The 15,600-nt window shown below is 36.0% G+C and overlaps 1 protein-coding gene across 4 annotated transcripts in view; it reads right to left on the bottom strand.

The window, feature by feature from the left end:
- Positions 1 to 543: 543 nt before the first annotated feature.
- Positions 544 to 15,600, bottom strand: part of WRN (WRN RecQ like helicase) — a 70,933-nt gene continuing 55,876 nt past the window's right edge. For 3 of the 4 annotated variants that reach the window (XM_081940145.1, XM_081940148.1, XM_081940146.1), the window contains 8 exons: positions 15,134 to 15,206; positions 13,805 to 13,881; positions 13,308 to 13,392; positions 12,386 to 12,498; positions 10,604 to 10,718; positions 9,777 to 9,911; positions 1,804 to 1,944; positions 544 to 1,201 (listed from right to left, as the gene is read on the bottom strand). In XM_081940145.1, the coding sequence (XP_081796271.1) occupies positions 1,082 to 1,201; positions 1,804 to 1,944; positions 9,777 to 9,911; positions 10,604 to 10,718; positions 12,386 to 12,498; positions 13,308 to 13,392; positions 13,805 to 13,881; positions 15,134 to 15,206 (859 nt within the window). In that variant the 3' untranslated portion in view covers positions 544 to 1,081. The remainder of the gene's footprint in view (positions 1,202 to 1,803; positions 1,945 to 9,776; positions 9,912 to 10,603; positions 10,719 to 12,385; positions 12,499 to 13,307; positions 13,393 to 13,804; positions 13,882 to 15,133; positions 15,207 to 15,600) is intronic. The other variant, XM_081940147.1, reaches the window with a different exon arrangement.

The raw sequence follows: 15,600 nt of genomic DNA, 5'->3' as shown, positions 1-15,600 counted from the left end.
TGCCCCAGTTTCACGGCAGCTATAATGGCTGCGTCTCCTTTGCATCGTTGGATGGGAGGAAATCCCTGGGTCCAGCTGGAGAACTGCTGCTCTCTGCAACCTGCAGGGTGCTCCTCCTTTTTTCATTACCCCTACAGGTGACTTTAGCCCCTTGGGAAGCCCTCCAATGGGAAAGGATTCATCCAATCTCGCTATGATGTCACACCAGAAGTCAAAGTTTGAATTTTTTAAGGAGTCTATCATTTAAGGCTAGGAATTTAAAACATACATCTATTTACTTCACCCAAGAAGATGGCAGCAAAAGATCTAGCGTCAAAAAAGCTAAGCAATCAAACTAAATGATTGCTCTCATCTCTTGGATGAGAGACCACCAGCAAATCCCAGGGTACAATAGTAGATGAGGATGTCAAAACAATAATCACAGAAGGAAACAATGGCAAATTATGCAATTTGTCAAGAAAACTACATGTCCATCCAGTCATCCAGAGCTAATCTTCTCTTTTGAACACAAACACTGAACTGAATCACAACGTTTAATGATAAACAAGTTTTATTTTTTGTAGGAAAGTGCCAAAAGTAATTGCAAGAGAAGAAGAAAAAAGTTAACAATTAAAAAAAATTAAATAGAATTGCACATGGTATCCTGCTTTTTAATATTATTTTTCACTGGAATGTCTTCCTTAAAAATAGTGTATTACAAATAAAAACACAGTTCTCTTAAATGTCAACATAGTATTTGAAAAGGAACCATATGTTACATGTATTTTTGAGAAGTCAGCTGCTTCTGAATACAGGTTCAGATATCCTCCTTAATAGGTGATTAAATCTGAGAAGGAACAATTCACATCAATATATAACATACATTGTGAAGAATATTCTGTGCAATGCGCACTCTGATTTAAACTATTACTCTTTTTCTTCTTTCTTTGCCTGGGCTCACTTTCAGAGTTTGATAAGTCCCGCTAATTTTTCAAGAATAGATGTTAATAGAAAACTCACTTGAGTGAGACACAACAAAGTAGAAGAATGTCATCTTCATGAAATTGTTATGTATAAATACATTGTTGTGCCATTTCCACTTTCAACTGAAGAGTCCTTTACTCCCTCCTCTGGATTTTTTAGATACTTTAACAGGAGGAATTACTTCTTTTGATGTTCCAAACCACTCTGGTAATTTCCTCTTGGAAGGCTGACTTAACAGCTAGGAAAAAAAACATCAATTTATTCCTACATTAATTATGTAATTGTTACTCAGACAAGGTACACATCAAAAGACAATCTTTACAAGTAGTGGCATCTTTACAATACTTTATTCCACTTTTTAACCTGTTGGATGGATTTATGAGTTTGATATATATATGTGTGCGTGCGTGCGTGCGTGCGTGCGTGCGTGTGTGTGTGTGTGTATATATTAAAGTGCTTTAAGCCCAAAACCCAGCCTGAAGATGGCGAGTGAGACCTCGCCAAAACATTGCCAAGACAATCTCAATCTTACACGGGAAAAGACCCGAATACAACGAGTCCAGCATACCTACACCAGTGAAAATCTACGAAAACATATATATAAAATAGTCTTTCTCGTATGTAAGTGCTTTTCAAGATAACCCCCCCCCCAGTAGCTTAGAAAGCAAAAAGATACCAAAAAGATAGCTTCTTGGGATAAGAACATATATGTTATTTGATTTTAAATGATCACAGAAACTAAGAAAGGTACTAGAACCTAGCTGTAAAATCAAATAAAACATATTCAACATATCATTAAGTTTGCCTAAGTCTGTTTTGGATGACATAAATAACAATTACCTCTGACTGAGAATCAGTAAACAGATCTTCCTCAACATTAGTTGAATTCTGGTTCCATGAAGCCAATTTGATAGCACTATGATGGGTGCTCTGGACATCCTTTTTAGAATTAAGGACTTGCTCTTCCTTATTACATTGTAGCTTTGGAAAAAGAAGAACCAGTTATAATCGTTCTACTAATCTGCTGCATACAAAAGACTGACAAAATAGACTCTAATTACAGTTAAAAGCTTAGTGTAATCTTCACATACCAAGGCAGATACAAACACAGTATGTTTTTAAAGGAGGCTGACATGTTAGTAAATACTGAAAATTGGTGTAAAGGGGAAAGTTATATATTTTTCTAAGTAGTTTTTATTCTTTGTTTTCTTCTTTTCCTCTTTTTAATATTTATAAGCAACAATAAATAATATCTATCAATTATCCAGCGCAAGATAAAAATCCTTATTATGGTACATAATAATTCAATGCATTTTGCAATAATCTATTAATGCCAATGCTTTAATGTTTGTCCATACAAAATGGATAGGAAACACTTTTCATTTATTCCAACTTTCATAATGTAACATATTGAGTATTTAAGTAAAGATTCTTATGCAAAAGAACAAGTTAAATTATTTTCTATTGTCCTGAAAATAGTTATAGAACCAATGGATTAAACCTACAAAAAAGAGAATTACTAGTTATCAAGAGGATTATGTGTCATGTTAAGTGTTGCATTTTTCCCCCCACAGGTCTTCACCAGAGGCTAGAAAGTCATCTTCCAGCTCTAGCTCTGCCTTCACCTCACAGCTTGTGGGGAGGTTTGTTGCTCGGCCTGTGTCAAGATGGTTTGTGACGTTATTGCCAAAATGGCCACCCAGAGAAGTGATGGGTATGCTCTCTCTCTCCCTTTCTCTCTCTCTTGCCCGCACACGCACGCACACACACAAATCAGGTGAATATATTCCTTTATGAAACCATGGGCTGGATGATCTTGGTGGCAAGTCCTATCTGGCCAGTGGACTGTAGGTTTGCCAACCCTGACTCCAATGGATCCTGCACTGAGCAGGAGATTGGACTAGATTAATGTATTTTCTCACTATAAAAAATGTTATGATTCTAAGTTCGCATTCTACATTACAATCTTAGCTTAGGTATTAATGTGAATGTTTCCAACATTACCATTAAAACAAATTCATTGATGGAGGATCTGCAATATTTTTAGTATTAGTTTGTTTGGTATAATCAATGGATGATGTACTTGATAATTACCCAGGATAAAGAATCTGTACATGAAGCATTCTGCTTTATATTTCAACAGGACTCAGAAATGGATCCTGAAGTAAGTGGCTTCGCTGAATCCTCCCGAAATATTAAAGTAAATTACACTAACAGATCAAATTAAAGTTAGTTGTTATTAACATTTATATAAATAACAGTGCGTCAACTGGAAGAAAAGATCTGAAAACTAAAATTGCAGTTACTTTTATTTCTATATTCATATCTTGCACTTGTTTTAAATTGGACAATAACACATGCATCTTTTCATACAATATGATTGAAAGTCATATAATCACAAAAGTGATAATCATATATCACTAAGCAATCAATAAAGCAGGAGGAGACTCACTATTTTTTGCTGTAACTAAAGGCCAGAAATTAAGCAGTTCAACAATAGAATATTTATTTATAACAGTTTCATATGAATTGTAATCTGTGCACTCAGATTGGGTTTGAACTGGCTCAGAATCTTGTTTCAAAATTGAGAGAGATGACAGACATATATTGTAATGGACAGACATATATTGTAATAACAAAACAACCCACACTTCTCACTCAAGACACAAATGACAAAGCTCAAATTATTCTGCTTCACACATATTAGATGATGTCTGGCATAGGTTCTATTACTGGGAAAAGTTGAAGGAAAGAAAGGGAATGGCCAGCAACAAAGTAGATGGACTAAGTTACAATGACAGTAGGTGCAATGTGGAAACTCCTGAAAACCAGGTTAGGGACAGATCACTGTGGAGAAAATCTATCTGTGGTTGTTGGGGGTCAAAAAACAAACAAGCCACTTGATGGCAGATTATTAATAAGTGCAAAACATACCCTTTTATCTAAAAAGCTGGTAGTCAAAGGTCATAAGGAATTCTATGTAGGCAGTAAATGGTCTCATTTGGTTTCTGGGTTGACAATGGAGAAAAGGAACTTTCTCTGCCAACATACCTGTCTCACACAGGCTTTATGTACATGTTTGAATAAGCAGACTAAATATAAAAAATGTTTCTTTTCTAATATTTCATTTTCCTTATGTAGCTAAAAACACAGTCACTTTTGCAATACTATACCCAACTGCTAACTATTTTCCTGGCTATATTAGAAGGTAAAGTTAGAGTTCCTTCTCCTACCAATAGGTGATACTGTTGTTCTGAAATCATGTTTTACAATTCACCCAAAGAATTCAAAATGTTTTATCCCTACGTCATCATCATCGTCAACATAACCTCATCTTGATCCTTTATGGATAGCCTGATGATATTTTGGCTGTTGATTTTAACAAATATATCAATATATTAAAAAATAAAAAGTTTAGGATGCATTTTAGCTCCATCAGTTCTATGCACCATGGATGCCTTAAACTTGCTCTATGGGATAAGATTAATAAGATCTATGAAGTATAAGAAACTAGAGGTCTGACAAGGTTTGTGTAAACTGGCAAATGTTTTGTAATATTGGGAAGTGATGTTCTGAGTTCTTTCAGAACAGGCTATACACTCCTGTTCATGTATGTGCTCATGTTATATGTGTGGGAGAGAATGCAGATCGTCATGATAGTAGCCACTTAGCTCATCTTTCTTTTGCATCAGCTTAATGCATTAGCTTTATACTAATACATAATATAGTAATTTTCCAGTACATGCACGGCGTTATACTTAACGTAATATGTAGCGCCATATTAATTGTGCTTTAATAATTACTTGTTCACTTCCAGAATCAGTATACAGTGCTCTTTTTGATTCCTAAAGCCCTCACTAGCTTTGCACATCCTTCTCCCATAGGCTCCCCACCCCCAATATATTATTTAATTTACAGGCAAGGTTTTAGGCAGAAGAAAGTGGCCCTTCATATGTTAATAAGATTATTGAGGTCATAGTAACTAATAGAGATCTTCTCAGTGATGGTACCAAATTTGTAACCTAACAATCCCAATACTGCTTTCTTGCCAGATCAAATCCATTAGGTTTTCCCAAGTTTTGAATGATTAGTTTTTAAGATACCTGATGCTCATTTTAAACTCCTTTTTTTTAGCTAGAAAGTCTATGAACATCACCAGCTTTATTATTGTATGCCTTTTAATTAATATGTAGTTGCAAAAGTTAGTCACATTTATTAAGCTGTCTCAAAATGTATGGGACATAGAAAGATACTAATTCCAATGTAAAAATCAGGGCACAAGGATATGAAAGGGCACCTGGGGACCCAGGTGGATAAGGAGATATTTCTGGCTCTATATGTATTTTTGACTTATGCACAGAAAAAGAGATATAAATAAAAATGTAGATAAAGAGAGTACTAATTTATTGAACATACTGACATCCACTTATGAATATTTTACAATGAAAAATGGATTGTTTATATAAAAATAAAATTTTTTTTTTAAAATAATGAATATTTTACATTGCACAAAGACCAAAGCAGCTCTGGTTCTTTCCGTTTGGTCTTCCACTAGCAACTTAGCAATATTATGTAAATAAGGTAAAGGTAAAGGTTCCCCTCACACGTAAGTGCTAGTCATTCCTGACTCTAGGTGGCAGTGCTCATCTCCGTTTCAAAGCCGAAGAGCCAACGCTGTCTGAAGACTTCTCCGTGGTCATGTGGCTGGTATGACTAAATGCCAAAGGCGCAGAGAACGCTGTTACCTTCCCACCAAAGGTGGTCCCTATTTTTTTACTCACATTTTTTACATGCTTTCAAACTGCTAGGTTGGCAGAATCCGGGGCAAGTAACAGGAGCTCACTCAGTTACGCAGTGCTAGAGATTTGAACCGCCGAACTGCCGATCTTTCTGATCAACAAGCTCAGCATCTTAGCCCCTAAACCACCGCATCCCCATTATGTAAATAGTACTGCATAAATAACACATCTGAATTTCAACTGATTACCGTATTTTTCGGAGTATAAGACGCACCGGAGTATAAGATGCACCCAGGTTTTGAAGAGGCACTTAAAAAAAAAAGTACATAGAGAGGGAGAGAAAGAGAGAGAAATACAGTAGGTAGGTAAGGAGGGAGGGAGACTAGTTAGGTAGGTAGGTAGATAAAGGGGGAGAGAGATAGAAGAGAGAGAGAAATATAGTAGTTAGGTAGGTAGGGAGTGAGAGTGTAGATAGGTAGGTAGGTAGAGGGATAGAGAGAGAGAAATAGAGAGAGATAGAGAGAAATACAGTAGATATGTTGGTAGGTAGATAAAGGGGGAGAGAGAGAGAAATACAATAGGTAGGTAGGTAGGTAGAGGGATAGAGAGAGAGAAATAGAGAGAGATAGAGAAAAATACAGTAGATAGGTAGGGGGAGAGAGAGTAGGTAGATTGGTAGGTAAAGAGAGAGAGAGAGGGAGGGAGAGAGAAATACAGTAGATAGGTAGGTAGGGAGAGAGAGTGTAGATAGGTAGGTAGGTAGGTAGAGGGATAGAGAGAGAGAGAAATAGAGAGAGAGAGAGAGAAATACAGTAGATAGGTAGGGAGAGAAAGAGAGTAGGTAGGTTGGTAGGTAGAGGGATATAGAGAGAAAAATAAAGAGAGAGAAATACAGTAGATAGGTAGGGGGAGAGAGAGAGTAGATAGGAAGGTAGTTAGGTAGGTAGATAAAGGGATAGAGAGAGAGAGAGAGAGAGAGAAATAGTGTGTGTGTGAGAGAAATGCAGTAGGTAGGTAGGGGGAGAGAGAGAGAGTAGGTAGGGAGGGAGATGTTTCCAGGTGTATTTATGTGCTGGAGAAGGAAATCGCTGACAACCTGTAGCACGTAAAACTCATCAACCACTCTAACTAAACAGCTTTCCGAAAGGGGGAAAAAAGGTTTTGCACTCTGCAAACCTCCCCAAAACAGCCCATTTTTCGTGAAAACTGTCCCATTTTTTTTCAAATAGAATAGCCATTGGGGGGGCTTGCAGAGTGCTCCGGGGGGGAGGGGGGGCGTTGTTTTTTTTTGTCAAACGAAATGCATGCATAGCCTTATGGAGGCTTATAGAGTGCTGTTGGGGGCTGGGGGGGGGGAAACGCCCCATTTTTTGCTCATTTCTGCCCTCCCCATCCTCCAGGAGCTGTCTGAAAGCCTCCATAAGACTATGCATGGCCATTCTGGTGAAGGGGGCGACGCTTCAGGAGGCAAAAAGTGCTGTATTCAGTGTATAAGACGCACCCAGATTTTCAGCCTCTTTTTAGAGGAAAAAAGATGCATCTTATACTCCGAAAAATACGGTAAATCAGCAGATCAACCAACCAAACATTTAGCTGATTACTATTCTGACAAAGATCATTTCATTCAAAATCAAAAGCATACTTATTTTAGAGGCCATTTTGGTTGTGCTACAATGGCAATAAGTTTTTTTGTTAAATACCTGGAGAAGCAATAGTCCATTGAATGAAGAAAAGTAGACAAGTATTTTAGTCATTCTAGGCAGCTATGGAGTGATGCAGTAAATATTAGCAAAAATTAAGTGTGTTACTACAGTTTATGAATGGGAAAAAACTTATTGTTTTTTTACTCTACTATGCTAATCACATGAAGTGGCTTTTTAAAACATCTTTGTAACTTTGCCAATTATTTACTTCACATAGAGATAACTGCATATTATGTTTGCTGACTTTCTCTCAGACAACAGACACAAGAGTGCACATTATAATCAATAGTCATTTGATACAGGGCATCAAATTACCAAGTCTTAATTGTATTATTGCTCCTTGCTAATTAGTCCTTGGGTATTTTAAAATTTGTTGGCTATCTAATTTCACATGCTCTTGGGAGCGGCAAACTGAGAAGCAAACCTAGCATTAATAGAAGCAGTTTGTTACAGTTGCTTTTTTATTTTTATTTTTAAAATAGTGTGTCAAAAAGTGTGGGTATTTTTAATTTAAAAATCCCCAGCAATGCTGAGATACAGTATGTCTCTCTCTGGTCAAATTTTGGCCAGGTACTCTGGAAAAGAGCATATATTTTTTTAGGCTGACAATAATATTACCAGAAGCACTTATGTAACTTAGCTTCAATAAAATCACTACATAACCAAATCTGATTGATTACATAGCAGTATGAGGCCATTGTATCAGTTACCCAATAGCAAATACAATATATGCAACTATAGAAAATATCAAGAGGGAAGGTAGAAATTAAATGAAATAATAAACTGGGAAAAAGTACATCAAACTATTTAAAAGACTGGTTAATTATTTGAATACTTGTCCCCCATTCAAAAATAATATAGACAAAACCTGGCATAGCTTTAATAAATGAATACTTCACAACATTTGGGGAATGTGACACTAATGAGTCAAAGTAATGATTATTTTAAAAAACCCTGTCAAATACATGGTGGCATCTTTCTTTACTCTTTAGTTCATAAAATATCTCTGTGGACCCTGAAGGTTTTTTCTTTCTTTCTAGGACCCTTTCTTTCTAATTTGGGGTATGGTAAAATGAAGCTGTTAGCTTCTAAGACTAACTGCTTAGTTATGCAAGAGTTATATTAAATGGTGTACTTCAAGGCTACTACTGTGATTGTGAAGTAAGGCTCAAGGCTCTTAATAGCTCCATGGCAGTATATCACTGCAGCTAGTAAACATGTTTTCCCCCCATACATAAAAAAATAATTTCTTCCCATGACAGAATTCTGCCCTAACAATACAAGGTTCTGCCCTAACAATACAAAGATGCAAAAATGCAGGAGAGCCAATTATGTTTTGAGGAATGCTATGTAGTTTTGATATAGGAATTCTTATCTAAGCCAGGTAAATATGAGAGATTAAATATTTAAATACCTTGTCAAAATCTCTCAAACTACAGGTGGCCCTTGACTTACCACCATCCATTCATCGAGTGACTGTTCAAAATTACAACAGCACTGAACAAAGTGACTTTACATTCAGTTTTGAGCTTATGACGGTCATAGCATCCACATAGTCCTATGATTAAAAATTGGATGCTTGGCAACTAACACATATTTAAAACAGTTGCAGAGTCCTGGGATCATATGATCACTATCTGTGACCTTCCCAGTTGGCTTCCAACAAGCAATGGTGGAAGTCAGATTTGCTTAATGACCATGTGATTCACTTAACAACTGCAATGGAAGTTCTGGTCCTAATTGTGGTTGTTTGTTGAGGGACTGCCTGTATTATACATTGTTATTATTATTCATTTGTGCTTCAGTACTCTATCCTTATATTGAAATACAGTTTACTCCAGAAAAAGAAAAAAAAAGGAGACAGAATGAAAAACAAAAGGAAGTAGTCCCATCCATGACTCCTCCCTCATATGTTGCCTCCTACGGAACACAGCCATTAGCAGAAAAGGGTCTTCTTCCATAGCTTATAAGCAGAACTTAATTTAGCTCAGTGGCTCTCAACTTTCCTAATGCCACGACCTTTTAATACAGTTCCTCATGTTGTGGTGACCCCCAACCATAAAATTGTTTTATGTTTTCTGCATTTTTTCAAAAATATGTGTTTTCCGATGGTCTTAGGCGACCCCTGTGAAAGGGTCGTTCGACCCCCAAAGGGGTCCCGACCCACAGGTTGAGAACCACTGATTTAGCTCATCGTTCTGTCTTGAAACAGCAAAATAAGCCCAATTCAAAGTTAAGTTTCAGTACGGTTCATCAAGAGCCAACAAGATGTAGCACATAAGCAGTGGTCAGCTGTTTATTCCTTTAAATTGTTTTGATAGACTGCAACCTAGTAAAGGCTTTGCGTATATGGAGACGTTAAAAAGCTTACCATGGACCTACTCTTATCTTGAAACAATGAGTACGTTTTATGTTCTTCTGATTCTGTTGGGTTGCTGTACTGACTGTCCACCGGAAGGACTGTATCTGGCTGATCTCTCATTCCAGAATTCTTGAAGATGTCTGTCTGCAGAGTGTCACAGAAACTGTTATTTTTTTAAAAAAAATCTAAACACTGAAGAACATCACTGAACAAAGAAACACTAGGAAGGAAGGTGGGATACAGATAGTCCTCACTTAATGACCAGTCACTTAACAAATGTTGAAAGTTATGATGGCCCCCCAAAAGCTACTACTTACAACGCACCTTTTAATGTTTCACTCCTGCATTAACCCCTCCCCCACAGTCATGTGACCATATTTTGGCCACTTGGTGATAGGCTTGCATTTTACACTGGTTGCAGAGAGATTTGCAATGTTTTTGTTGTTTTCTGGCAAAAAGCATCCATTCAGAAAAGTGGATTTCCTTAACAACCACATGATTCATTTAACAGCCACAGTGAGTCTTTTTGCAATTGTTGTTAAAATGGTCATAAAACCCAGGCAGGTCACACAATGACTCACTTAACAACCACAATAAATATTGACCAAAATTCCAGGCTCAATTGTGGTTGTTAAGTGAGGACTACCTGTATATAAAACATTCTTGTACTGGACAGCTAGTTCTATGTTATGTGTTTGGACTAAAACATCTGTATTTGATCTGGGCACAGACTATAATTACAAATGTTCCAAGCAGAGGTATGTCAAAGGTGACATTGGGTCTCCTCCTTAAAACTTAACAATTTAACTGTTTAATTGAATTTAATGATATCTGACCTGTAAGTTATTTGCCTGGGAGAATTCCTTGATTATGTCTAGAAGAGGAGCCAACACAGTAGATTTTGCTGCAGAAATGCCATCAATTCTTTTCATAATTTCCACAGTTGTAGGCCTGAAAAAATGTAACAGATATCTATGGTTTTATTATTTTAAGTTTGATATATGAAGGTAAAAAGGAAAAGGAAAAGACTTATAGATGCAGGAGGGAGAATATGAAAGTACTTGCTGAAGAATCTGAAAACAGAAATTAAAACTTAGATAAGCTAGCGAAGTTTACAATCCATTCCAAAGTTACATACATAACAATGTGATTATTTTAGGGAGAATTCAAGCATGTGCAGATGTGAATATTGTGTGAACGGATTACAGCTGAGCAATGCCTAACCACAGTTTCAGTCTGAATAGTGTATTAACATTATGGAATGTTTCACTGCCAGAAGGAGAAAAGTGATCACTGGCTTCTGGTCTGCTTGACCACCTTTTATTTTACCTATGTTATTGCAAAATGAAATTTAAATTCGTATTTAGGATAATTTTGATATTTTATTATTTATTTTATGGAATTTAAATCTTTTTTACTTTTCAGAACAAATCCCGAGCTGTAAATTTAATAAATGCAGTTGTGGTGTATAATTGGCATCAAATTAAGGCTACAGTAGCTCAAGCACATTTGCTAAAGTAAAGGAAATTTCCAAACTTGTGTCAGTGTGAATCATTTGAATAGATTTAGAAGGATAATTTAAAAAACAAACCCATTCTGATTATTTGAAATGTTATCAAAACAGGTGGATCTAAATTCTCATTAGTCAAGAGCAACTGCATGAGATAAACATGAAAAGTCTAAAATGTTTGGAAATCATTGTAATAATTCCTCAGTTAGAGACACAAAGTACATTCTGTAGAGCTAAAGGTGAAAATGAAAAGACAAGCTCTCAATGCTTGTGGTATATAAACACATTTCCCCCCTTTCTGTTATATTGTGGTCAACTAGATTTTCTGATTTTTAGGGATAATTACTTAGTTCAGGAATTCTCAAACTGTGGGACAAGTCACTCTGAGCAGGTCAAGAAAAAGGAAGATCACAATTATGTTAAGGAAATGAACGTTGTTGGGTGACAAGAAAAAAGCTTTAAAAAATCAATCTTCCCTCAGTTTTGATGACTGTAAATTTGAGTTACCACGAAAGCAAATGGTTTAATTTATTACTCAATCCTAACTCCAATGAAATTATTAATTTATTCATGGGGTGGAATGGGAAGATGAATTCATACAAATTCATTTAACATTTTAAAAGATGAGAATCCCTTGCATTTCCCCAGCAAAATGATTCCTGCTGTTCTCCAACATGTATCAAATGATGTGTCAGGGGAAAAAAAATGCCCTGGGGAAATCTGAGATCAATGGACCGTGGCTGATTCCCTTCCGCATATCTTTTGAGATATTGAGAAAAATAAAAGTCTTTAAAAGTATTCTAATTAATAAACAAACTTTAATACGAAAATAATAAAAGTAAATGAAACAGAAAATAACTAATGGTTACATTTTGATAATGAAAGCTACGTCTGCCAAAGTTGGCTGCCGAACAAAGAAGAAAAAGAAGTTTTGGAATGTGTAACGCGTGCGCAATAAATCACTTTCAGATAACATTTTGTTTTATGACCTGCGCAATAAAGCTTTCTTAGTTTAACTCTTGAGTGTCAATTCAGGCAGTTCAGGCCTAGCAAACTTTTTAACATCGTGACATGATGTTCATTCATTCACTTCAATGAACATTCATACCTTATCAGAGTCATATGAACCAGCACTTTATTTGTTGCGAGCACAGCTGGAGGGATATCTTTTTCATTGGCAAGTTTCTGCCTGGCTGCCAATAATTTGCCATACAGTACAGTCTAAAAGAAACAAAGAGATGTTTACAAATTATTGCACTGAAAGGCAACATTCTTTTAAAATATCAATCAACAAACTTGCTGCTCCATTTAAAAGATGTCTTTAAAACAAAGGATGCAAATATAAACAAGAACAAGAAGTAGGCTATCTATCAGGAGCATTACTCTTTCATTTTAATTCAGAATGGAATGCCTCATCTAGGATGGCATTTTTAAATGTAGGCTTTTGTGCCTCTGAAACTAGACTTGCCTCCCGGCAACTGCCTAGGCAAGTCCCTGGAGTTTTCTGGCAATATTTTCAAAAGTGGTTTATCGTTCTTCCTAGAATTAAGATGGAGTGACTGGCCCAAGGTCAACCAAATGGTTTTCATGCTTCAAGTGGGACTAGAAGTCACAGTCTCAGTTTCTAGCCCGATGCCTTTAACCACTACGCCAAACTATCTTTCTTAGATGTTGAGTACATCATTCAGAATCATTAACATTACTCTCTTCTCTTCCAAACTATTAAGTTTGACTCAGATGCCATGGTGAGGGAGTCAAACAGATTAGCATGATGAAAGCAGTGTCGTACTATCAGCCTTATCCCTTTATATCTGTGCCATGATATTGCAATGATCTTCCAAAGCAGCAGAAATCATAGCTCAACAGTGTAATAATACTTTCCACATTTTGACAAAAGAAACATGATGCCCAGTGTGGTATGACTTAATTTGCACTTTAAACTAAATCAATCCATTCATTATGATTTCTATAATCATGAAAGAAACCTGGTTCTCGTATGAATCTAATCACCAAACACTAGGTATACTAACCTGCAATTCCTTCTCCCTTTCAGATATATCAGTTACTGTATCACTCAGAGAGCTGCAAGGCAGTGATAACTGCACAGAGGCACTACTATTGAAAGAAAAAACAAATAAGAGCAAATAAGCCAAATAAGAGCACATAAACACTTGCATTTTCTTAGAAGGGGCCAATGAATGAAGGAACCAAAAGGTTGTGAAATGCTTATTGGATCAAGTATGAAAGACATGCTTATGGCACAAGCTGGAGGAATAGACACTGTTGTTAATCTTTCCACAAGGAATCTACATATTTTGTTTCACTGGGAAAATTACCACATTTTAAAGTTATTCAGTGAAAAAGCCATTCCTAAACTTAAATTGGTGACAGTAGCACCAGCAAATACCATACAAACTTATTATAGAGTATTCCAACTTTTATCCACCCAACATATTCAACAAATATTAATATGAAGAGATACAAAAAACTATAGAAAAAGAAAAACTAATAGTATTTTCAGAAATACCTTTTATCTGAACATATACTCTGGCTGGACATCTTACTAATTTTTGAATAGGAAAACATTTCATGCAGAGAAGCGTTCTTCAGTAACATAAAGTTAAAAAAAAGAGAAAATGGATATGCATCTTATATTTTTTTGGATACATTTAAATACAAATGTTTTAAAATATATATAACTTTATAAGTAATTTAATAGGATTAGGACAAATCACATCAGAACAGTTTGCTTGGGTTTCGATAACAGGAAGCATTAACTTTGAAGAGTGGAAAAATATAAAGATAATACTGAACTAAATATGATATGAAACTAAGTACATTACAGTTGAGCAAAATGCCAATGCAGCCATGGTTGGCATCATCCAAGCCAAAATACAGAACAGCCTCTTGACTTCTTGCGTAAGAATGAAAGCCAGCATCATTTCAGAACCTAACCAGTTTAAATTTCTGATTTCTTATTTCTAAAATTCTTATTTCAACATGTTACTGATTTTTCTACCCTTTTATTGAGGAACCAGAAATAGATAAACATGTACATGTATCTTTTTTAGATCAACTGGATTTTGTACAATTGTATCTGGTTTTCGGATGCCTGCTCTGTGAAATATCCTCCTCCCCTCCCCTCCTCCTGAGATCCAGGAGGCCTTAATTCTTTTTGTGTCCTGGAAGGCCTTAAAATACTGGTTCTTTCACCAAGCATTGTAATCAGGTGAGGCTGTAGGCTAAGACTGGGAACTGTTGGCTAGTCACTGTTTTCTGGATGTTGCTTTTAATTATTTCCTTTACGTTCTTATTGTTGCTTGCTGTGAGCTGCGCAGAGCTGTAATAAATGCTCACTGCTGATTTTATAATGAAACGTTTTTCTCTAATGACTGTCACAAGTAATTTGTCATTTAGTTTCTTTTGTCACAAATAACATTTCTTCTTTCAATAGTATCTTACAGAACTATGGTTCATTTTACCAGGTAGCTTAATTTTTCACTCACAATTAACAAACATGCTAGATTCCTCTGATCGTCTATATACCAGACACATTTCATCTCAAACCCACAAGAACAATGATTTTAACTGATTAATTTATGCTGCTAGATTTTTCCTCCAACTGGAGGAATGCATGCAGCTATCAGGAAAATAGTTTCAGTAAAGCTCTTTCAACCATTTCTAAATTCAGCAATTTTGTTTCCATATGGAACTTGTGTAACAATAATTCTTCTATTAATGAGAGGAATTATAGCTAGATATGTATAATCTATGCTATTCATGCTGCTACTGCCTCTGACTAAGAGATAATATCTCTAGGTTACCAGAAAAGATGTATCTTTGATATAACACAGACCTGTTCCCTGAGTGTTGACAGAGATAACCCAGCACTGGAAACATGTCCCGCTTCTGCAGAGACTTGTTTATTACTGTAAAGGGGAAGATAAAGGAGTTTAGACATCCTGAAAGCAAAAACCAGTCCCACAGTAAACTTTCTTTGCAAAGCATTCTGATTCAAACAATTCTGAATTTGAAGCATAGTATCTCAAGCAATTTGGAAGGAAGTGCAAAGCTCAAAACAGAAAAAGAGATGGTTACAATCAGACCAATTCTGCATATACACAGGCAAGAGAGCTATGGGTTTAAATGTACTACTTTCACGCAATATAAAGCTCAACATGTTAAAGAAGGTAACAACTACTTACCTTAACTGTCTAATGTTTTGTCTCAGTATTTACAAATAAAAACTAATTCTTAACTAGCAGCCTTGGAAAAACATTCAACCCTAAATATCAAGAGATTTGAAAGCACAAAGTATATTAC

This window comes from Natrix helvetica, assembly GCF_964273705.1.
Source record: "Natrix helvetica genome assembly, chromosome: 2".
Classification (NCBI taxonomy): Eukaryota; Metazoa; Chordata; class Lepidosauria; order Squamata; family Natricidae; genus Natrix; species Natrix helvetica.
The sequence above is the reverse complement of the archived record's forward strand: the minus strand, read 5'-3'. Positions and strand labels throughout refer to the sequence as shown.